This window comes from Triticum urartu, chromosome 4A (assembly GCF_056163025.1).
Source record: "Triticum urartu cultivar PI428250 chromosome 4A, HENAU_Tu73, whole genome shotgun sequence".
NCBI lineage: Eukaryota > Viridiplantae > Streptophyta > Magnoliopsida > Poales > Poaceae > Triticum > Triticum urartu.
This window is the reverse complement of record NC_141876.1, coordinates 608,829,656-608,854,727: the sequence shown is the minus strand read 5'-3', so window position 1 is coordinate 608,854,727 and position 25,072 is coordinate 608,829,656. Positions and strand designations below refer to the sequence as shown.

At 44.7% G+C, this 25,072-nt stretch overlaps 2 protein-coding genes across 2 annotated transcripts; one reads left to right on the top strand and one right to left on the bottom strand.

Moving 5' to 3' along the window:
• Nucleotides 1-4,565: 4,565 nt before the first annotated feature.
• LOC147977296 (uncharacterized) lies at nucleotides 4,566-5,141 on the bottom strand. Its single transcript, XM_087521124.1, has one exon. It carries the CDS (start codon nucleotides 5,139-5,141, stop codon nucleotides 4,566-4,568), a length of 576 nt encoding a protein of 191 aa, XP_087377250.1.
• A 3,841-nt stretch (nucleotides 5,142-8,982) lies between these two features.
• LOC125553211 (protein neprosin) lies at nucleotides 8,983-16,696 on the top strand. Its single transcript, XM_048717007.2, has 7 exons — nucleotides 8,983-9,240; nucleotides 12,101-12,187; nucleotides 12,303-12,548; nucleotides 12,664-12,831; nucleotides 13,741-13,794; nucleotides 13,907-14,053; nucleotides 16,091-16,696. The coding sequence occupies exons 1-7, from the start codon at nucleotides 9,070-9,072 to the stop codon at nucleotides 16,457-16,459; spliced, it is 1,242 nt and encodes a 413-aa protein (XP_048572964.1). The 5' UTR covers nucleotides 8,983-9,069; the 3' UTR covers nucleotides 16,460-16,696.
• Nucleotides 16,697-25,072: the final 8,376 nt, after the last annotated feature.

Here is a 25,072-nt window from a genome sequence, read left to right as displayed (position 1 = left end):
GAAATTGTTTGAGTTGGTTGCACACGTAGACAAGAGACTACAAGGACTAGTTTTGGGTTCTTTGCTTCGTACGCTAAGGAGATCGGCATGGCAGCAGTGGTGTTGTTCGACTGGTAGTCAAACGGGAACCGAGGATGGCGACGTGCGTTTAAGTCTTGGAGGAGTCTGAAGCGCGTCGTGGCAGGATCATGCATACACAGGGCGTCAAGCAATGCATGGATGTGCGGGCGAACACGACGCAAGGTGAAGCATGGTTGCAGTCGGATAATTTCGGCTAGGTCGGACTGGACTGTCTGACGGATCAACATGGATGTTGGTCAAAGCAGAAGACGGTGGTGATTTCAGCGACGACGACATATGAGCGTGATGCTGATGGTGACCGACTTCTGGGGTGTGGAAACACGTGGTGCAGGTCTAAGGGCTTGTGTGGCTTCGACAAGATTATGGCGCAGGGTTGATTCAAGGCGGTGTACACATGAGAGAGCTTGAAGTCAACAGGGCGCAGGGTAGCGTGGCCAGCTACATAGAGTCATGTTGAAGGTGGAGCTGGAGTCTGATGGACGACTTCACTCTGTGCTGATGGAGGGGCTACGGCGTAAATGCATGGAGAGTCGAAGCCTATTTCAGCGGGATAGCGAGAGACACGTGGATCGGACTGGGTACCAGTGGTCTGAAGGAGACGTGATACTCGGCATCGGTCGGTGATGATCGATGGTTCTCTGCAGTGAGGGTTGAGGTCAGTGGCAGAGGTATAGGGTGGCCAGGGTGGGCCACGGCCCACCCTGGATTTACCAATCAGCCTTTATACCATAGCAAAATAAGTAGAATGAACAAATAAAAATAAATCTTTATGCGTGTATGCACTGTTGGCCCACCCTGGCCTAGTGGGCTGGGTCCGCCACTGGTTGAGGTAGTGGGGGCTAGCTACCCGGGAGACTCGACCAGGACAGCAGAGGCTCGACGTAGTGATAGCGGCGAGGCGTGCGGTATGCACGGGACACAGCGACAGGCCAGGGCACCGGTGGTCTGATATGTTGTTAGATAAAGTGTGCAGGGGGTGCTGAAGCAGTGTTGACGAGTACTGGATTCAAGTTGGTGACTGGGTCTATCTGTGCCGGAATATGGACAGGAGTTGACCATGGAGAATCTGAGAAAGTGGCGGAGGGTCTGAAATTGTCAAAAGCTGAAAGAGTACATGGCCGTATATTCTGTGGTGTTCAGTGCACATGGCAAAGTGCGGATGACAAGGCAGAAGGAGGCGGAGTGCTATAGCGATGGGACATGTCAGAGACTATCCGAAAAAAGGATGAGACAACTGTGAATTTGACTCAGGGTGACACAGGGCGACGGTGAAATTCCTTCAAGTTTCAGACAGTCGGTCAATAAAGAGCGGAGACGTTGAGTTCAGGTAACTCTTATATGTGGCGTCCAATATGTGAGTTGTTCACTTTCACGCAGATAGTGGTCGGTGTGTGATGGTGTTGAACGGATTCTCCGGAAGTTGGGAGCACAAAGTAGATTATTGAGGAACTTAATTTTGCTCGAGTATTGACTGTGAGGAAGACGAGAAAGGACTACAGTTGCAGGTGGAGTCATGTGGAGTCTGGGAGTAGCAGCGGTGCTCATGGCGTATCTCAAGTCCAATGTACATGGAGGTTCGACGCACGGATGAATCCAAGATGGTGGAGAATATTCGCCAAGGTGGAGTTTGTTAGAGTTGTGTCGAATATTATTGTACAAGGTAGGTTACAGTTGGACTTGGTTTTGGACTGTGTGTAGACAGGGTACGAGTTGTGTCCTAATAGGACACTTGTATCCTAAGCCTCTCATATATATCGGGGGTAGACACACGATGTAACCTATGCCAACATAATAGCACGGGCACGCGGGGGAGCCGGCGGCGTGTGCCGGCGCCCGGGCGGCCGGGGTGCGGTATTGTGACGGTGTCACGGGGAGGAGCGCCCGTAGTCAGGCCCCGGGGATGTAGCCATGATGGTGAATCTCGTTAACAAATCTCGGTGTCGTGCTGGTGTGATTGCTTAGTCCTCGGTAGATCAACGGTATGCCTCGGATTTATTCTAACACTCCCTTCTACCGGTCCATTGTTGGTGCTCTTCAGTATCTGACTCTCACCCGACCGGACCTATAGTATGCAGTTCAGCAGGTGTGTCTCCACATGCATGCCCCTCGTGACTCCCATTGGACTCTCGTGAAGCGGATCCTCCGTTACATTCGCGTCACGATGACTCTTGGGCTCACCCTCATGGAGTCCGCTTCTCTAGAGATGGTGGTCTACTCCGACGCAGACTGGGCTAGCTGCCCCGACACCCGTCAGTCCACCTCTGGCTACTGCGTTTATCTCGGTCCTTCACTCGTCTCGTGGTCATCCAAGCGACAACCCACAGTAACGCGTTCCAGCGCGGAGGCTGAGTGCCAAGCTTTGGCTAACGCTGTTGCCGAGTGCACTTGGCTACGACAGTTACTTCAAGAGCTGCATCATGATATCTCCGAGGCTACGGTTGTCTACTGCGACAACGTCTCTGCGGTGTACCTCCCCGCCAACCCTGTTCTTCATCACCGGACTAAGCACATTGAGCTAGACATTCACTTTGTGCGCGAGCAAGTGGCCCTTGGACGTATTCAGGTCCTTCATGTTCCGACTGCACAACAGTTCGCCGATGTGATGACGAATGACCTGCCGACTTCCACCTTCGAGGAGTTTCATTCCAGTCTCCGCGTCACTGGCGCTACTTCGACTGCTGGGGTGTTGAGTATATCGTGTACGTGTATATTGTGTATTGAGCCCACCTCCTGTTTCCTTTGTATAGTCGAGGTTGTGGCCCCTCTCTATACTCATATATACGTGTCTGGTGCACCGATCAATGCATTGTGTTTGCACAGCCTATACTTCACATTCTAGAGATAGCAATTATGTCGTGGCTCGTAACACCTGTTTGCCTTCTCCTTTCTACATATAATCCAAATACGTAATCCAATTAGAAATCAGGAAGATTATTTGATTAGGATTATGCTGGTAGACATGCTCAAAAGTAGCACCATATATCTAGTGTAAAGTGAGTACATACATACCTGCTGTATAGAAGGTGGAGAAGGGATAAACAGGGCCAAAAAAGTGTTGACCCGGTTCAAGCACTCGGTGATGCTGCCCGGACTCTAAGCTGATCATGAAGACACCCTGTTCTGCCTGCAAGAAAATGCAATCCAACTGCTCGGAGAACCTGATGACGGGCCGTTTGATTGTGGCATCTGCTACTTCTTCCTCGTCTTCATCATCAGAGTATTCAGCAACAACATTCAAAAGCTCATCACCATAATTTTCGTGCTGGGCATAGGCATGGAGCAGAAGGAAATCTTCAAGGCTAACATAGGCAAACAAACATATACATAGCAGTTTAAGCGTCACACAGACACGCAAAACACCACAGTCCACAGGTAACTGACCAATCTGGCCAATCGGCCACTACAATTTCCCATCATGCGCAGGGATAGCACTACTTTATTACAGTGCCAAGACACACACACACACACGATCTCAAAGAAAAAAAGACACACGCGATACAAATTTCAGGTGACAAGGCATCATGCATCTACCAGAATAGATAGAAAGAGCTAAAAAAATAGAACATCTTGGTACGCAAGGAGCCTCAGAATCCCAGCAGCAGCATCGCCCATTGTCAATCTAGTGTGTCCTCGAACCCCAACCTCTGCTTCTTGCCAAGAATTCGGTTGCTACTCTAGATAGCAACACCTGTTTGCCTTCTCCTTTCTACATACCAGTTCAATGCAATATCCAATCAGAAATCAGGAAGTTTACTTCATGTGGGTAGACATGATCAAAAGTAGCAGCATTAATCTAGTGTAAAGTAAGGGTATGTAGCTAGGTACCTAGTGTATAAAAGGTGGAGTAGGGATAAACAGGGCCGGAAAAGTGCTGACCCGGTTCAAGCACTCGCTGATGCTGCCCGGACTCTAAGCTGATCATGAACACGCCCTGTTCCTCCTGCACGAAAACGCAATCCAACTGGTCGGAGAACCCGATGACGGGCGGTTTGATTGTGCCGTCTGGTAGCTCTTCCTCGTCCTCATCGTCAGAGTATTCAGCAACAACATCCAAAAGCTCATCGCCATCATTTTCGTGCTGGGCATAGGCATGGAGCGGGAGGAAATCTCCAAGCCAAACAAGGGTATGGCTAACCCAGGCGCCTTCATCCCACGAGAAGAGCACAATGAAGTTGTCAATGGTGCCGGGCAAACGCAACCGTCCGTCCCTGGCCGGCGCGAGAAAAAAGTGCAGGCCGCGTGTAACCTCTGGTGTATCAATCAGTAGCAACCTCTGCGTCTCCAAGTGAAATCCTACCACCTTTGTCTCCCCTTCACTCATCCAGTACACTGCAGTGGCGTTGCCGGCGACGGTGCTCGGCTTGCAACCGAAGTGGCAGTTCGGGTCCATGGTCGCTGCCACCCGGCCGTCCCAGCTTCCTGTCTTGGAGCTGTAGATGCGGGCGAAGAGGTGGACCGGCGGTGGACCCCAGTGCCTACAGCTGTCATACTCGCTGTAAGCGAACACGATGCGGAACGGCGACGAATGGCAATCCCCGCCGGGCGTGATCGGCATCGCAGACCAGCGCCGCACCGTAACTCTGCCCGTCGAGGAAGCCAGGCGCCGGCGGGATGAGGTTTTGCTCGCCGGTTAGGGGGTCCCACACCATTAGCTCGCCGTGGTGGCTGGGGACCCTGGGGCTGTAGAGGAGCACGCGGCCGTGGGTGCAGCCGTATGCGCGGAACCCTCCCTCATGGGCCAACGTCGGCAGCATCAGATTCACCGCGTTGCCCGTGGTGGGCGTGGACTTGAAGTGGAGATTGCCATGGTAGGCGTCGCAGATGAGGCCGAGGAGTGGCGGGACGCTCTGGTGCTCCCTGCGAAAGTAACGGAGGAACTTCTCCTCGTCGTGGACGAGGCGCCGCCATTCTTTGTGGGCCATGGAGACGAATGCGAGGGCACTGCGATCCGTCGGGAGACGGTGGAAGATGTGGCGGAGCAGGTCGTCGGGAAGCTCTTGGAGTGGTGGCTGTGTCAGCAGGGTAGGCTGGTCGGCGCTGTCAAGAGGTCCATTCTCCATGTCGACCGCTGCCTAGGGAAAGAAACCCACGTCAAGTAGAAATGGAGGAAGTGATTAACGCGAAAGAAATGCATGCCTTTTTCGTTTTGGGAATTTAGAAAGAAACGCATGTCAATTATAAAAGAAGGTCAGAATTGAAAAATAAAATAAACTAGCACGCGGTATATTATATTGTACCACACAACAAAAGTTTCTTGCTACGATAGAGTTCCATTGTTCTGTGACGATATTCGTTATTCACTATTGTATGTCCGAGTGGAAAAACAAAGACCACTATCATTTTAGTATGAGCAAAGTGTGTACCTTCTTATTTCATTTTTTGTTTACACTAGCTTGGTGGCCTGCACATAAATGTGTACGCAACATATTTATACCTATGTATGTGTAGCAAATGTTTGAACCATATATGAAGACTATTTCTCCATACAATTATAATTATTTATTGAATAAGTTTTAATAGTTTCAAGAAAAAATATTTATGCTGTTAACAGAATTAAAATATGTCCGTGAATTTAAAAAATGTTCACAAATTCAAAAAAGTTCACTAATTCAATTTTTTATGAATTCCAAAATGGTTCATGGATTTGAAAAAATATTGCGTATTCAAAATATGTTCAAGGATTTACAGGAACTATGGAACATTTTCACAATTCAAAAATTGTTCATGAATTTTCAAAATTGTTCATGAATTCCAAAACTGTTCACATATTTACAAAATTGTTCATGAATTCACAAATTCAGAAACTTTTCATGAATTGAAAAAAAATTCACGGATTTGAAAAATGTTTGCTCATTCAAAAAATATTCTTTGACTTTTAGCGCACAACTAGCGAGCTTCTTTAACTTTTAGGACACAACTAGCGAGCTTCTTTAACTTTTAGCGCACAACTAGCGAGCTTCGCGTTGAGTTTTTCTTTTAGTACAACACGCTAGATTTTTATTGATTGATAGTCGTCGGAATACAAGCATCATGAGATATATTAAACCGCTAAGGAAGATGAAAACCTAGTTAGGTTGTGGGCTTCATAGTTTGAGCCTCTTTGTTCATGGACAAAATAACAGAGTAAAAGAAGATTCCATAGCCAAGATTTTCATTACGATAACTCCATATTTCCCTCCTTGTCCGATACCAATGTAGTTCACCACACTTCAAAGATCCGACGCCACGTGCAATCTTCGAAGATAGTGACCCGTAGCCAAAGCGAGCCCCTTTCGGCATGTCAATGCCTCCAGAATATATAGATCAGTTACTCCAGGTAAAACAAAGGCTCCCAGGTAAAGACCATGATCATCCCTACAAACAGCACTAGCAACACCGATAATCTTATGTTTAGTATTTACATGTCCGACCAAAAAATCTGAAAGTTTTATCCCACATTCTAGTTAGAAAGCTTTGTTGTGTTGCAAAGTTTGAAGTTCAAAATATGTTTTATATGAGAGAAACAAAAAATATAAAACTTCATGTAGTAAGTTAGTCAAAGCAACATTGGAGGGGTTAGGATAAAAGGTGTCCGGATGCATGAGCTTAAAAAAGCCACGTTCATAATGAGGGGGCCATTCGATTGAGGTCTTCCTGTGGGTGATAGACGAGATGTATGGAAGGGATGTCATGCTTTCACTATTGCATGAATGCCTAGTACTGGCGGGCGCGTGCCCGCGACTTTTAACTAGGTCTCTAGTGGCGGTTGCAAACTAGAGCCTGCCACTGATATAGTCGTGTAGCCAAATCATATTTGTTGCCACGGCTCTGCCATGGCAACATTTATACACACTAGTTCACTAGAGTAAATTGACATGGTCAACATAGTTATATAATTCTTAACAAAGAAGAAACTGACTAACACTTCAAATTTGTTCTACTTAAGAAACAAACATCAATGTATCACATCCATCTTAAGAGTTCATTCGACTACATATTCTTGACTTGGACCTTATTTCTAAATAAGGTCAATGACAACCATCATCTGCAAGTTGTTACTGCCGATGTTCCTTAATATGATTACCACTGGTGTGTCAACCCTTAGCCGTCTCTTTACCTTCAAGAATTCCCGTCAGCCTGCCTCATACAACGATATGTGCCCGTCTATGTCTGTCTTGTACTGAACGGTGGTGACATGCCCTACTGCTCCAAGGCATACTCCAGCCATGCCGACGGTGGGGATCTTCTGCATGGAAATCATCTTCATGCGTAATTTCTAAGATCCCCGTGATTAAAGAGCACACAACATGAGACATCTCGCGAGGAGATCGAATGGTTTTTATGGCTTTTATATAAGGATCGAGCTACATAGGTTTAGTTGTATGGCTTGGATCGACGATATGTTTAGATTATGATAAAAAAATATGGATATGATATATATGGATGATCGGATGATATAGTAGATCTGGATTTTTTTTATGGATGATGGGTGATATGGATAATATAGATGTTAAGTAGAGTTTAAAAATATTGATAAATACATTTATGTGGATGATCAGAAGTTTTCTTCTTTATTTTCTTCATGCATGGTGGCATCTTATGTTTTCTATAGATACAGGTCAAGTGATCGATCTGTAGCGGAGTTTAGCAATATTGATAAAAATGAAATGAAAGAAAAGAGAAATAAAACTATAGAAATCTAAAAATAAAAATAATTTAGTAGTAAAAATTGTCTATCTTTTGTTGGTGTGGATATGTGTGAAATATTTGCAAATGCTATTTTTCATATGCTATCTTTCATATGGTGCAGCCAGGTTGTAAACCGAACAGGTTTGAAAAGTTCGGATTCCGAGTTGGACCCAAACTAGGGTTTTGAACGTGAATTCTAGCTTTTCCTTGCGCGGGAAGTCCATCCGCCTCTTATATACCTAAGAGGTGACGGCCGATTGAACAACAACACGCAATCGATGAGTTCATCTACCACCTTTTACCTTTATCCTTTATCTTCTCCCTTGTTATTTTTCTTCCTCATTCTTTGTTCGTTCTTTTTGTTGCAGGGCGGCGAACCTCGAGGCCCTAGGGGCGATCTGGTCGAGCTAGGGCAGCCCATAGCCGCCACGCGCGCAGACGGGGTCCCTCCCGGGCACGTGGTATTTCGGGTTCTCAAAAGCATCCGCCGGATTGCTTACGTACCGCGTTTCCGGACAGGTCTCCTTCAACGTGAGTTGCGGTGCATCACCCCGGCGTTGGAGATACACGGTGACGTGTTCATATGCGTACACCGTGGGCTCGTCCTCGCCCACTTCCATGATCCTTCGATGAAAAATCATGATGCGAGCCGGGGCTATAACCCTCATTTTAGGAGAAAAAAAAAGAACGGTGTTCACACGCCGGGCCAAGCATAGCAAGACAGTTAAACAGAGCTGTCAATCAAAGCTTGGCCCGAGCGACACGGTTTCTAGAGGCCAGCCCTCAGTCCGGACGCTCAAGCTTAAACACGCACCTCACGTCCAGGAATTCACCAGTCGAAAACCACCAAACTAGTGCATGGTCATGACATTTTTGCCAGTGGCGACACGGCGCGGAGCTATCAAAGCTTGGCCCGAGCGAAACGACTCGAACATGCACCTCTCATCCCGTGGAGACGAACAGAAACCTCTACGAAGGCCAATGAAATAGTTAGCTGCTTCCATAAGCGTTCCAATTGGACGTAGACATGCAGTCCAAGTCCAATAGTACGTACAATCCAGCTGTGTCTGCTTGCTTGCTGACCAGTCAAGAGTGCAAAACTTTCTTCAGTCCCCTGAGAACGGCAGGATGAGGTTATCGTCATTGCTTGTATATACGTATTCCACGGTGGCAGAGCACTCTCGGCCTTACAAAACGCTCCGTCTCCCCTTATATATACCACGGCAGCCGAAGCTAGCAAAACCTACACCAACAGGCTTGCTTGCTGGGTACGTACTAGCTAGCTAGCTCTGGTATTCAACACAATAACTTACTGGCTCAATGGCCGCCACCCGAGCGTGCTTGGTTGTGCTAGTCGTGGCTCTCACGTTTCTCTGCTTGGACGGCCGGGCGGCGGCGGCGCCGGCGACTGCTGGGAGTTTGGCTCAGCGGCGGCAGGAGGTGCAAAGCCTCCTCAGGCGGCTCAATAAGCCTGCTCTCGCAACCATTCAGGTACATACACAGTGATAGTTGCGCCGCGTATACGTACGTCCTGTTGTTGTCGTTCAGCACACACATGCATATGCAAACCTTGCTTCTCTTCTTTTAGCACACATGCACGGTCCATTTTTATTTGCATTTATGTCGTCTCACAAGCCATGCACGCAAGCAGTGGGTAGTCTTCATGCATGGAGGGTTTTTAACGCTGACAGCTGTAAAATTCATTGATTTGAAAGGGGTATTACAAGAATATTCCCAAAGGAGAAGTGCACCGCATGAAGGTAAGTGCCATCAAAAAAAGGAAGAAAAAGGGATTGCTCGGTTTATTCAGGAAATCCGAGCGAAACCTGTGAACACCGCCTAGCTAGACTAGACCTATAGCAACGCAATACTCTCACCATTTTTATTTACTCCACATATTAGCTTTGACCTAATTCAAACTTTATAAAGTTTGAACAAGTTTATAAAAAACAATTCAATCTTTAATAATAAAATATGTATGATATGGAAATATACTGAATGATGATTCTAATGGTATCAATTTATATTGTGGATCTTAATGTTTTTTTGCATAAACTTGGTCAAACTTTAGAAAGTTCAATTTGAGACAAAGCTAATATGCGAAGTAAATGGAAACGGAGGGAGTACATAAAAAACTCCAGAAAGCAAAACACCCCACAATACACTCAACCGTGCACTCGAGCACCTTCGCCACTACCAGAATGCCCACCTAAAAACCATCGTACTACTCCGTGCTTGCCACAAGCATATCCGCTAAACCTTGATGACACCGGAAAGGAACGACGTGTCTGATAGAGAGAACCTATGCTACTCCGATCCCACGAGGTTGATAAATCTCCTGGCACTCCTTGTATGTGAAGAGTGGTCCTGCTGCTCACCACCATTGACCAAACGATCGGTCCTAAATGAATGCCTGATGAAAATCTCCATGCTCACCACATCTCTGCCATCTCCTAATCAACCACACTACCACTAACCCAGTGCTCCCACCACAAGGCTTGGCTCCAAAGGCATTGCTCCCAATGAAACAATGATGCCACACACACCACTATTACATATGGTTTTCAACAGAAGACAAGAACTTAAGGTTGGGAGTGGTGCCTCCAACAAGGAAAACGACACCCAGAGGCATCATTAGCCACTAGCCCCCACGAAAGATGGCATGACTTCCATTCAGAGAGTCAAGCACCTATGTTGGGGACGATGTCTCCAACACACCATCACCAGATCAAAGCCAGTAGACGCCACATGATGTACCACATAGATCTTGCCAGAGCATCATTGGCGTGCAAGCTTGGCAACACCCCAAGGCCCTGCCAACCAGGCACCACCTCAAACTATCATCCCGTCATGGAGCCACCATGCATACAGCTGCAAAACCTATCATCGACCAAGCATCCTCGAGGCCTCCAGCCGCAGAAGCAACCAGCCTCCAAAGCTCTAGATCTAAGTTGGGAACCTGCCATATCGGGCCGCCCGAGATGGATGGCACCTCCCGACATCACCCCCGCGGATCCCGGACGTACCACACATAGCAGCATGCCCATGATAGCCCACAACACACATGCCCGTGCACTCAAGCACCTTCGCCGCTACTAGAATGCCCACCAAAAACCATCGTATTACTTCAGGCTTGCCAAAAGCATATCCGCGAAACCTCGACGACACCGAAAAGGAATGATATGTCTGATAGAGAGAACCTATGATACTCCAAAATTACCAGGTTGACTACCATAAGTCTCCTGGTGCTCCTCGTATGTGAATAGTGCTCTTGCTGCTCACCACCCATCGACGGAATGAACTGTCCTAAATGAATGCCCGACAAAAAACTCCATGCTCACCACCTCGCTGCCATATCCTAATTTAACCACACTGCCACTGACACGGTGCTCCCACCACAAGGCTTGACTCCAAGGCAATGCTCCGAATGAAATAATGATGCCATAGGCACCACCACTAAATACGATTTTCACCAGAAGACAAGAACTTGAGGTCGGGAGAGGTGTTGGGTCCCCTCGGTGGTACCTCCAACAAGGAAAATTACACCCGAAGGCATCATTCGCCACCAGCTCCCACCAAAGTCGGTATGACTTCCATTCGAAGAACCGAGCACCTGTGTCGGGGACGACGTCTCCAACACACAATCACCAGACCGGAGCTAGTAGATGCCACATGATGTACCTCGTAGATCTTTCTAGAGCACCACCGACAGTGCAAGCTCGACAGCACTCGAAGGCCCTGCCTAGCTAGGCACCACCTCGAACTACCATCCCATCATGGAGTCACAACGCATACCGCTGCAGAACCTGTCTCCATTGATCATCCTCCAAGCCTCCGGCTGCCAGTGCACCGTCGGGAAATACCCGCAAGAAACCCACCACTTGACCAAGAGACCGCCAAACTGGAGGAGCTGTTGAAGCAAAGCATCCAGACTCCCTGCACACCAATGCCAACAAGCACCTCAGGCCCCATCAGCGGCGACCGAGCAACCATCGGGCTACCAGCATCCAAAGCTCCAGATCTAGGTAGGGAACCTGCCAGTTTGAGCCGGCTGAGATGGATGCCCACCCTGCATGTACTGAGAAGATGTGTAATGTATAATGAAATAGTGCGGTCTATTTTTATACTTATTTAAGCCAGATCTACGTCTAAGTTGCGGCCATATAGTGATAAATTTATATATAGTTTAAATTGGCAACAACTCCTAATACATTCACTAAACGGACCACACTATTTTATCCTACATTACACATCATCAATAAGTAGCATGTATGTAAGATCTAACATACACTAGTTTGCTCGTAATATTCTCCTGTTTTTGTTAAAACCACTGATTGCCAGAAATTAACAGAGCCCAGATGGAGATGTCATCGACTGTGTGCATATCTCCAAACAGCCTGCATTTGACCATCCTCTCCTCAAGAACCATACTATCCAGGTAATGATTTGAAGCACCATTTCCCTTTTCATATCACCGTCACCTGTAGACAAGTCATAGTTCCCCATACTATCACACACAGATACCATGATATCACTCAACCGCTACTTTTCAGATGCGGCCTTCTTACCACCCAGGAGGCATATATCATAACTCCAACATCGCCCCCCATCCAATCACCCAAACATGGCATCAAAATGGCAAGTGCCCTAAGAACACCATACCAATCCGAAGGACCAATGAGGACGACGTCTTAAGGGCCAGTTCCGTCGACAGGTATGGCAAAAAGAGACCAGGGAGCATCCCAAACATAAGTTCAATCAATGACCCTGACACATCCAATATAACGAGTGGGCACCAGGTACAAAATTCCATTTAAGAATCATGTTAATGTCGTAATAATCTTCCTCTTGGAATGTTAACATTATTATTTTGGAAAGTGCTTATTTAGCTTTGCTTTCTCTTCCATTGAGCAGTATGCCATAGCATCTTCAAATGTTGATAAGTGCCATGGAACGAAAGCCACCTTCAATTTGTGGCAACCAACGATTGGGAGGGACAATGACTTCAGCTTGACCCAGCTTTGGATAGTTGGGGGTTCCTACGAAGGCAATGATCTCAATACTATTGAAGCAGGATGGCAGGTTAGATAGTGAAGGGAAACATTAAACCCACCTTCAAAAAAGATATATTAAACTCTATCCTTTAGGTTCTATGCATGTTATATGTGATGTTGAAAGTATCAGAGCATAAGTATGAGCTAGTGTAGATTCTCCATTGATACAAAGGTTTTTTGTATCATAAGTTGTGCTGGTAGAATTTTTTAAGAGCTAAGGGTATGTAGAAAGCTATACGATATAGTAACCTTTTGTCTTTATTCGTGTACATCTTATCTACAGGTATTGTTAAAGACAACTTCCCTAGTGGGATGTCTTTCAATCTACAAGACATGTTGTAGTATTTAATTCTAATTCTATAATCAAATTGTCTATATATGCCAATATAGAAAACAATTTTGAGTAACATGCTAATCTGCACGTAAACTGCCCATCTCAAACGTTATGAAAAAATATCTAACCCTCTAAATAAGCATACGAATTACATATTTTCCCTTATTACTGTTAATACTAAAAAATAAACAGAATAAGTTAGATATTAAAATAGTCATCCTTCCATTGTAAAGAAAAAATGTAACTGTACATACATATGTTCCAAACTCAAAATAAACTTTTATGCCATGTGTGGTGGCAGAGAGCGGATCGAGCCGGGGCCTAGGAAATCCCAGCATGTACTCATGCTACCGTGCTAAGTAGTGTAAAACTGCTACAATCATTAAAGAAATCTTGCATGGCCGAGGCAGCCCGGATCCCGTCTCTTGCCCTCTGTATCACCATGCAAACCTTGCATGCATGTAGCTAGAGTGCACTAATGAGAATGTCTATTTCAATGTTTTTGCCATTATTTAATTACTATGAATTTTATTTCACGGTGCAGTAAGTTGTGCAGTCTCTTTCATTTTGCTAATGGTGCCATTCTCTCTACAAAATTTTCAGGTTTACCCAAATTTTTATAAGGATAACAATCCTAGACTCTTCATCTACTGGACTGTAAGAAACACATTCCATCATATCTTCATTAGTACCCATATTGGGTCCATATTTTATTAATGCTAGGAATAGCATCATGCCACTAATTTTCCATTGTTGTGTAATATTGTAGCGTGATGCATATGAAAACACAGGATGTTACAACCTAAAGTGCTCAGGGTTCGTCCAGACGAATAATCAGATTGCAATTGGTGGCACCTTATCCCCAGTATCCACCTATGGTGGTGCACAATATGACTTTGATATTTTAGTTTGGAAGGTAATACAACATAATAAGCTTTCACATCATCAGTATTGAGTATTGAGTAGTGTGTAATAACCACTTCAACCTGAAAGCTTAAAACTAACGGGGAGATGTGTGCAATTCACCATGTGCAGCCTCCCTTATGTGTCAAATGTGGTACAATCATTTTAGTTTATTCTAGCCACTAGGATATCATTTTATTTTATTGCACCAACTAGGATTTGACCTCGAGACTTCTAGACCTTAGTTACATGCACTAGCTCTTAGTTGCATGCACTAACCAATTCAGCCAAAAGAATTAAGATGATGGGAAGGAGTGAGTGATTCACTTAATTATACTTCAACATTAAGCATACAAAATCAAACTCATGAACGGGCACAAAGAATCCATGTCAACTACCTCATGTTCTTTTCAAAACTATTTCTCATGGCCTCTTTGTGGTCTCAATAATAGTGTATGGTTCTCCCCATGCATGTTTCACATTTTTCCGCAAATTCAACACTCTTGAGTCAGCTATTAAACAAGGGCTCTTTCAAGTTACTCCTTCTTGCTCGGTTATAGGAAAAACAAATAGATATCAGCCATTGCTTTAAAGTGAGGCCACGTAATTAAGACATTTTCATAAGAAATTGACGGGCGAATACCATTTACATGTGATCTGTGATGCATAGTCGTGTGGTTGGTAGATCTACGTGATGCCCTCCATGTCTTAATATTTTAATTCCTTGTTTCTATTTATTCATCCCATTATAGTGTCAGCTACTGAACTAGCATTGAAACTCATGAGTATTGATATTGTTTTCATACTGCCACCAAGAATGAGAGTAATGAGATTGTACAAACAAGGTATTTTGTACTCCCTTCATCCAATATATAGCACATCTTAACAAGAAGTTGGATACAAAAGAAGAGTTCAGAGCGGTTATGGAGGCTTCTAGCATTAGCTCATGCAATTGTTGGTCATAATTATTTCTGTATCCATTGGCTCATTCTGTGTTGATTTTCTAAATACACATTATGTTGTTGGGAAAATGTTGAAAAATTAGCGTGCATTATGTTTCGGGGCAGAGGGAGCAGTAGTGACCAAATTATGGGAAATAGTATAAAAAAAGCATCTGCTCCTACATGGTGTGACAAGGTTTTAAAGTATGCCATAATGTTCAAGTATCACTTATTCTTATGACACTATGCATACGTCGTGCAACAAATGCATGTCAAATGCCCACCTCATGTGTACACTACACATCTCGACAAGATTTTAAGTTACTACACACTATTTGATTTTTTTGTGCATGGTGTTACTTAGTCATCAAATACTTATATAAACACTTTGGATTCAATACTCAATTAGGAAACAAACCCCCTATTAACTTGTATTTTGAAACAAAATGTACTAAATACCTATGATAGTTTTGAAAAAAGGTTGGGCCCTCTCCCTTAATCTCAGCCCTTTGGATAAAATGGATGGAGCACTCATAGTAGTCTGGGTGTACCTTAAAGACTACCTTTGAAAAAGACTTCAAAGGATTTTCAAGGTGAGATTTTGCCAAGAATTCATTCATAATGGCATATCCATATAAAGTAAAGTAATTTCTTCCCCTTGCATGACTAACAAGAACCTCTTCCCAATATAATATTTAAAGTTTTCTGGAAAATTGTAAGGTTTCCATGTCCATTCTTTGCAATGCTACACCTACGAACTGAGGTCGACAGAAACTCCTCTGTGTTGATGTGGAGAATAACGGTTGTGGCTGCTTTTTTGAACTTATCAATTGATTGGTCTTTCTTATTTGTAGCTCTTAAGTAGAGTTTTATTTAAGTTATTTGTAGATGCAACATTAACTATGCTCTTCCATTATAATCCCATCAATGGGAAACACCTTTCCATAGTGAACATAGGGAACACATAAACTCACTTTTGCGTTGTGATACGCTAGCCCTTTAGTATTATGTTTTTGGCATTTCTTTTGGGACTTAATGGATCTAAAGTCTATTCCATTCCCATGATATTTTATACTATATTATCTAGTAAAATAAATTCTGGCTTGCAGGACCCAAAGGAGGGCAACTGGTGGCTGCAAATGGGGAGTGATTATGTAGGATATTGGCCATCATCCATTTTCACGTACTTGGCAGATAGTGCCTCTACTATACAATGGGGAGGTGAGATAGCGTCATCTGATCTCGGCCAAACTTCCACAGATATGGGTAGTGGACACTTCCCAGAGGAAGGGTTCGGCAAGGCCAGTCATGTCAAGAATATACAAGTGGTAGATTCATCCAACATTCTCAAACCGCCAAGTGATGTGACCACTATAGCTGGGCAGCGCAGCTGCTATAACGTGCACAATGGTATCTCTGACAACTTGGGCACTTACATATTCTATGGGGGCCCTGGGAAGAACTCTAACTGCCCATGATCAATACGCCTTTAGTATTATAATTATTTATGGATTACTAGTGGCCCAATACGTATTGTTAGGGTCTATACTAATGCAATAGTATGTGTGGCCACGTGTGGCGTTCGAATGCTCTACTAGTGTGTGTATGTCTACACTCGTAAGAGGTGGGAACAAGCAATTTAAGCTTGCATAATATGTATTCATTTCCCACCACATGTTTGAGAATATGGAATAAGAAGCTTTGGTCATCTGCTATTACAGATTGTATAGCATTGGAGCTAAATATCATATACTATCAGTAAGGATAAGAACATTTACATCCATGATAATAGACACTAGCGGCAAGATATTTTGGAGCTCAAAATAATGGTTTTCATTAATACATACATTTTATTGTATTTATTGCAAGAGTTTACTGATTCATTTAAGCAAATCTTAGAGACAAAACATTTCTTCTTGAGTTAAATACACTGGGGGTGCCTTATCTTGTCCAGCACTGTCACTTTGGTGCCCAAAGTTAAAAATACACAAAACTAGTGCTATGGTGCATATACGGTGCCTCGGTGCATATCGACGTGCATGAAGAAATAGCAGAAGGAAACGAGAATAGTGGAAATGTCGATTCTATTAAGAAGGAAACTTTCTTCAGTCTTCTTAAAAAAGAAAAATGCATCTCATTTCTTGTATATAGACATGTATATATATATATTTTTTTGAATTTCCCCACCTGAATTGTATTCATTTGCTTATAAGGCTTTTGCAGCCTATCGCAAGATAGGTTCAAGTGAACCAGAGGTATAAGGGGCACAAGGAAGAAGAGATAAACAGAAAACAACGCACGCCAACAACACACATAACACAAGGAACAACGAGGGAAAACACAACAAAGAGCATCAAAGGAGAAATCTAACGGCATTGGCCAGCCGGAAAAAACCACGACATTGCACCGTTGACGCAATCGAAAGGCTCCACGCATCCGAGACTGCACAACGCCGCGACACCACCTGTGTCGCGACGCACCTTCGAAGGGACACGTGAGGCCGAGACGACGCCACGACACCTGTGTGCCACCGCCATAGTCGAAGGGCATCGCCTAGCAAACCAAACCGCGGCACTGCACCATCAACGCAATCGAAAGGCACCACACAACCGAGACTGCACGACGCCACGACACCACCTGTGTCGGGGGTACATTCGAAAGGTTATGCAAGGCCGAGACGACGCCACGACACCTGTGTGCCGACGGCGTAGCCGCAGGGCACCGCCAAGCAGAGACGCACCGAGGAGCACTCGAGCACGACACACACCACCGTCGACCCCAGACCGGCCGCACCACCACCACCGACCACCCGCTTCAAACCAGCAAAACACCACCCCCAAACCTCAGGCAAGCAGCATGGAGCAGCGTCTCCATAGACAGGCGCCACCAAGGTGGTAAAACGACGTCAAAGACGTCGCCGGCGTCCAATCTAGTAACTGGATTAAGGCTTTCACCCAGAGAAAGAACAGAGTATGCAGGGAACCATGTATCACACAACGACACCTCCAGGGAGCGATCCGGCACCGAAGGGCGTCGCTGCCGCCGGTGCCGCCCGAAGCCGACACAGGGATTTCACCCGAAGCATCACTCGCGCCATCTGCTTGCTGAGCCACGCCGCTGCTGAGACCGGAGTCACCACCGCCCGGAGGCACCAACCTCCTGCAACAACGGCTACCGAGCACCCGCAGAACCACACCAGGCTGCCGAAGCAGCCAAAGGGGGTGGAACGGAGCATGGGGCGCCGGGGGGTGCCACATCGGATGGAGGACGCGAGCAGAGGAGGCACCTCACACACCCGATGTGGATCTAGCCGGAAGAGAAGGAATGGCTGGCCACCGGCCTGGCCCCGCCCCCACGCCGCCCGGGCAGCCGCAGGAGATGGCGCGACCACCACGCCGAGGCTAGGGACCGCACCCCGATGCCCAAAACCAGCCGCTGGCCCGGATTCGGCACGCCAGCCAGATCCGCCGCCGAGGGGAGCGCCTGTGAGCACCACGGCCAGGCGCCGGCGAGCAGGCTGCGCGTCACCTCAACGCCACCCCTGCTCCCCCAGCGCTCACCGCGCCCTCGGCATCGAGCTCGAGTGGAGACGCCACCGAGATGACCCCAGCCACCCAGTCACCACGCGTCCGCCGCGGATCTCCCCGAGCCACCTTCGGAGGCAGGGGGCCGCCGCCACCGCTGCGAGGCCAGCGGCAGCGGCGGAGGAGAGGAGGCGCAGGGGAGGGGGCCGCCGGCGACGCGCGAAGTTTCCCCGAGTCGCTCGAGCGGAGCGACGCAGGGTCTCTTGTCCAGTAGCTGGCCTTTTCGACACGTATATATTTCACACTGCGTAAAGAGCATATTAGGTACCGAAGATTAGTGGGAGTAGTGCTAATCCTGGCGGATGGTCGCCGCTACTGCTCCAAGGAAGCAGAAGATGCACATGCTACACGAGAGTCATCATGTGTGCTACGTTTTGATTTTCTTCTTCAAGTTTGGGGTCAAGTAGTCATCTTGCTGTGCCATGTAGCATGTTTATAGTCTTCCATATAAATTGTGTCGTCGATAATAATTTACATTCCACCGTGAGTTTCTAGGTGGTTTTTATAGACATAATTTCGGCATGAAGTTTTTTTGAATTACGAATTCCGTGCAGGTTTTCTTTTAGTAGACTGTACCTCTCTATATATCGATCAAATAGCAAGAGTGTTTTGGGGTACAAACGTCTTCAGGCGGATCTATCAGCCATACATACTGGCCGATATCATTTCTCAGAGAAGATCGTGCCAACCTGTGTATTTCTTTATTTGAATTTCTTGCTTCATGCCAAAAGGTAATACCTTCAAACTCGTCTCCTCTGGCCCAGGGCATCTCCAAAACGGACCCTCAAATCATCCGGAATTGTTTGGACTGTGTGGTCCGGACGTGTTTAGCCATCCAATGCAAGTCCGTATCGGTCCGTCAACCAGTTTGGATGCACTTTCTCCCGTAAACCCGAAACAAACTTGGGAGAGGGGGGCGGGGGTGCACTACTAGGGAAAAGGCTAGTAGCAGCGCGGGTTTTAGACCTATCAGTAGCGCGGGGTGGTGCGCTACTGATAAGGCGCTACAGCTAACGAATAGCAGTAGCGTGCCTCCACCCACGCTACGGCTAAATCGACTTAGTAGCAGCGAGTTCTAGGAGGAGCGCTGCTGGTAATTAGTAGTAGCGCTTCTCTCTGCCCGCGTTGCTACTATTATTTCGTATTTTTTTTTATTTCATGTTGTATTCGTACACCTTTACATAAATTTTCATACAACAGAAATTTACAAATTGTTTTTACATCATAATGAGTTATTACATCACGGGGTGAAAGAACCGTGTGGACTAGTTTCAAGTGGACGGACATCCACTTGAAACTAATCCGCGGTTCTTTCACCCAATGATATAATAAATATCATCATCATCATATCATTAACAACTTATCATCATCATCATCATCATCATATCATTGGTCACTAGTCGTAATCACAAGTACTCCTCACATCTTCAACTCTAACACATTGTATCACATAATAAACATATTGTACCTCATAGGACCTACTACATTCTCTTAGGACCTACTATATTCTCTAAGGTAAAATAACAAAAAACAAGATAGCCCTCGCTCTCCATTATGGAGAATGCAGATTATCCTGTCTCCAATTCTTGCCTTTCACTTAATGTTGCTTCCAAGAACCTCCTTACGAATGTCCAAACATTTTTTCCACTCTTTGATTAGCATGTGTTCACCGGTTTCAGAAATTCGATATGCACAGGTGAGATCCGTAGGATGACCTGGCTGTAGGTTCAGAACTTCAAGGCGACCATTATAATACATCAGATGAGGCACACAATCCATCGGGATTTTCTATTGAAAAACATAGTAATAACTTCATAGTTAGCAATGATGTACTAGTTTTATAAGTATGCAAAAGATGCACGGATGTCGTAATAGTAAAATATCTTACCAGGGTATCTCCATAGAAGTTATCGTGGTTCAACACGTGCACTAGTGGCACGTATTCACCATAATTTGGAGGAGTTCGATAATAGGTATTGTAATTCTCAAAAAAAGTGCAATAAGCAATCAGATGATTTTTCTCCTTATAAGTTAATTCGGAGCCATCAGTGTAGTGGGTTTTGTCTACCATCTTCTGTACATTCTTTGAAGATTCAAAATAAGCTGTCAATGGAAATAAGCTGTCAATTATTTTGAAATAAACAATATAAATTAGTTAATAACTATGTTTGAGAAACTCACATTGCGGTAGAATCGGAAGCATATCAACAAGGACCCAAATGTCCATATTGTCTTGCTCGATGTCAGGATCACCAAGATCCATGCTGACAATCATACCCTCATAAAAACCATATATTTTGCAAAGTGCTTCTCAATTTTGACAACCAAAATGGGTTACGCTTTGAGAATTGTACAGATTTACTTCAAAATCGATATCATGATGGGTCCTTAGGTGTATTTTCTTTGTTTGAAAATTTTCATGGTCTTCAAAACCCATCCTCTCCAAGACATAGCGTCTTGCATGGCATGGAATAAGCTAGTCGAATTATAAAAGATGAAAATTAGACGTTGAAATAGTTAAAGTCATGCTTAATTACGAAAAAGAAAACACTTGTTGTTGTTGCGTACCGTTTCAACATCGAAGGTCTCCTCGAGCTTAATGCTGAAGAGCCGATCTTCATCCAGCTGAACGAACCTGTCGCACATACCTCGATCATCGTGGCACCAACTGCACTCCCCCGGGAGACTGTCGTCGTCCGAGTACGGCATTTCCTACGTTCATAATTCAAAGATTAAACTTGTACATATTCTAGCACAAGTCATGCCAGAATTCACGGAAAAATCCGGCATGACCTTTGCTAAAAAAGGACATATCGAGCACCTGAAATTGCCGGAACGGAAATTAATCAACACTCCGGCAAAACATAGGCCACTCGGAGGTGTAACCAAAACATGAAATAATTACTTAAACTAAAAAATAACACCAAATATGGCATGTTCAACTAGTTCTATTAATTCAACTAGTTCTATTAATTCAACTAATTCTTACTAAATATAAACTTAGTATAAAAAGAAAAAAACTAGTCCTTTCTAAAAATGAAGTAGTTCAACTAGTTATTAATTTACTTACTATACTAGTTCAACTAAAACTTAACTAGTTCAACTAAAACTAAACTAGTTCTATTAATTCAACTAGTTCTTACTAAATATAAACTTACTATAAATAGAAAGAAACTAGCACATCTACTACTACTAATTAACATCTAACTACTACATCTACTACTAATTAACATGTACTACTGCTAATTATACAACTAGTTTACCATCACTACTAGTAATTAATATCCACTACTTCTAAAAATCATTATCTATGAACCCTAAATTAACATCTACTACTACTAAAATCATCTACTAACTAAGCAAAGAGAGAGGGGGTTGGGGAGGGGTGGGGGGCTTACAGAGGGAGAGACGGTGGCGGGGAGGTGCTCGGCGACGGAGGGGCGGCGAGGGCGGGCTCGGGATCGGGAGGGCGGCGGTCCTGGGCGGCGGGCTCGGCAGGCTCGGTCGAGGGCGGCGGCGATGAGGTCGAGGGCGGCGACAGTGTGGTCGAGAGCGGCGGCGGTGAGGTTGAGGGCGGGTGGCGGCGGCGGCGGTGAGGGCGCAGGCGCACTCGGGAGGCGGTGACAGGGAGTAGGGGAACATGCCGGTGGGGGGGGGGAAGGGGGGAAAGGAGGACTTAGCGAAATTTTGATGCGGGGGGTGGTTAACTCGAACTAGCAGTAGCGCACGTACAGAAGACGCGCTATAGCTAACTTATCTACAGCGCGTTTTGGGAAAAACCGCTACTGCTAATGGAAGCAGCTATTTCTTTTGTTTAGTGAAAACATCAAAAATTTACATTGGTCATCATTGATCTTTTTGTGTACAATCTAAATAGTCAACATGAATCCTCACTGTACCTGTATAGGTACAGGCGAGGATTCATATTGCAACCACAAATCATACACATATAGTTTAATGAAGATCAAGTGCTTGAGATAGGTTGAGAAGCAACATATTTAAGGTGGTAAACACCTTGTTCGCTTAGCAATATGGGACTAAACTTAATTAGTTGCGGTCATACTTAGCAGCAGCGAGTTTTAAGCAAAACCGCTGCTACTAAGTTCTTTAGCGGTAGCGCGTCCACGGGAAGGGCGCTACTACTATATCTTTCCTGGAGGCAACACCGTGGCAATTATAGTAGTATCGCTCTTTTCACCTAGAGCGCTACTGCTCCTTAGTCATTAGCAGCGCTCTTTTCTAAAGCTCGTTGCTGCTAATTAGCAGTAGCGTCTGTTTTTAGACCGCGCTGCTGCTAAGATTCTGTGTATAAGGTTTTCCCTAGTAGTGATGTTGAAATATGGGATGGGCTTTAGGACCATCTAGCAATTTCTAAAAATCTCTAAGGGCCCATATGGGTTTAATTGGCATTAGTTGTAGTGGGTGTTAGATAATAACGAGAATAAACGAGACAGAGGGACACGAATTTTTACGTGGAAACCCTTGCGGGAGAAAACCACGGGCGCACAAAGGCGCGATCACTATGAGGAGGAGTATTACAAGAACGAGACGACAGACCGTCTGAGGTGCGACTACATGGGGTATATAAGAGGGCAATACATGAGAGTCCTTGGAGGACAAGTAAACGAGTTGTACTCGTACGCGTCGACGTCAACGCAAAGACCCACATCGGTTGTACTACGTCTAGTCCAACACGGTATAATTTGGATCACAATTTAACAATCTCCACCTTGATCCAAATTTCTCCAGTAGTCGAAGAAAGTGAATAACTCTATCCAAATCAGAATAAACACCTTGTGCGTCAAAGTCCATAGGACTAGTGAGAAATACCAACTAAGTCTGAGCAAAGCTCAAACTTATTGGTCGGAACTGGCTTTGTCATCATATCAGCAGGATTATTATGAGTACTTATCTTGCATACTTTCAAATCACCTTCAGCAACAACATCTCGAATATAGTGATATCTGACATCAATGTGCTTTGTTCTCTCATGATACATTGGATTTTTTGTAAGATATATAGCACTTTGACTGTCACTAAATACGGTAGGGCAAGATGAGTCTCCACAAAGCTCAGTGTACAAACCTCTCAATCAGATAGCTTCTTTGCATGCCTCAGAAATAGCCATATACTCGGCATCAGTAGTGGAACAAGCCACAATAGACTGCAAAACTGCTCTCCAACTCACAACACAACCACCAATGGTGAAAACATAATGAGTGATCTTCTCTTATCCAAATCACCAGCAAAATCAGAATCAACAAAACCAACAAGTCCATCTCTAGTTTTCCCAAACTGTAAATAAGCATTAGAAGTACCACGCAGGTATTTGAAAATCCACTGAACTGCTTTCCAATGCTCTTTTCCAGGATTAGCCATGTATCTACTGACAACACTCAATGCATAAGATAAATCCGGACGAGAACAAACCATGGCATACATAAGTGAACCAACTGCACTCGAATAGGGAACTCTAGACATGTACTCAATATTTGCATCTGACTTAGGACATAAAGCTGATGATAATTTGAAGTGTGTAGCTAATGGAGTACTTACTGGCTTGGCATTATGCATGTTAAAACGATGAAGAACTTTATCAATATATCCTCTCTGACTTAGATATACTTTTCCAGACGGTCTATCTCTGGATATTTCCATGCCAAGTATTTTCTTTGCTGCACCCAAATCCTTCATCTCAAATTCATTACTCAATTGCTTCTTTAGTTCATTAATCTCTGACATACTTTTTGCAGCAATTAGCATATCATCAACATAAAGGAGCAAATAAATAGTTGAACCTTTGACCGTTTTCAAATAAACACAACTATCATAATTAGACCTTTTGAAACCTTGAGAGAGCATAAAGGTGTCAAATCTCTTGTACCACTGCCTCGGGGATTGCTTCAATCCGTAAAGAGATTTCTTTAACTTACAGACAAGCTTTTCTTTTCCAGGAATAACAAAACCTTCAGGTTGTTCCATATAAATATCCTCTTCTAATTCTCCATGTAAGAATGCAATTTTAACATCCAATTGTTCAAGCTCAAGATCATGCATGGCAACAATACTGAGTAAAGTGCGAATAGAGCTATGCTTCATAACAGGAGAAAAGACTTCGTTATAGTCAATACCTGGAATCTGACTGTAACCTTTAGCAACTAACCTTGCTTTATATCTTGTCTCATCATTAGGAGAAACACCTTCTTTCCTCTTGAAAACCCACTTGCAACGAATAGGTTTCTTCTCTCTAGGCAATTTTACTAAATCCCAAGTGCCATTATTTTCAAGTGATTCCATCTCATCATGCATAGCGGTCATCCACTTATTACTATTACCAGAAATAATAGCCTCGGAATATGAAGAAGGCTCAGAATTACCTTCAATTTCTTCTGCAACAGATAAAGCAAAAGAAACAATATTGCACTCTTCAATTAACCTGTCCGGTTTATTAATACCCCGCCTGACTCTGTCACGTGCGAGATTCCAACTGGGTGGAACAATAGGCTG

Coding starts and splice junctions, on each gene's coding strand:
- LOC125553211 (XM_048717007.2), top strand. CDS start 9,070: ATGGCCGCCACCCGAGCGTGCTTGGTTGTGCTAGTCGTGGCTCTCACG. Junction 9,241..12,100: donor CTGCTCTCGCAACCATTCAG/GTACATACACAG, acceptor AGAAATTAACAG/AGCCCAGATGGAGATGTCAT. Junction 12,188..12,302: donor TCAAGAACCATACTATCCAG/GTAATGATTTGA, acceptor GCTACTTTTCAG/ATGCGGCCTTCTTACCACCC.
- LOC147977296 (XM_087521124.1), bottom strand. CDS start 5,141: ATGGAGAATGGACCTCTTGACAGCGCCGACCAGCCTACCCTGCTGACA.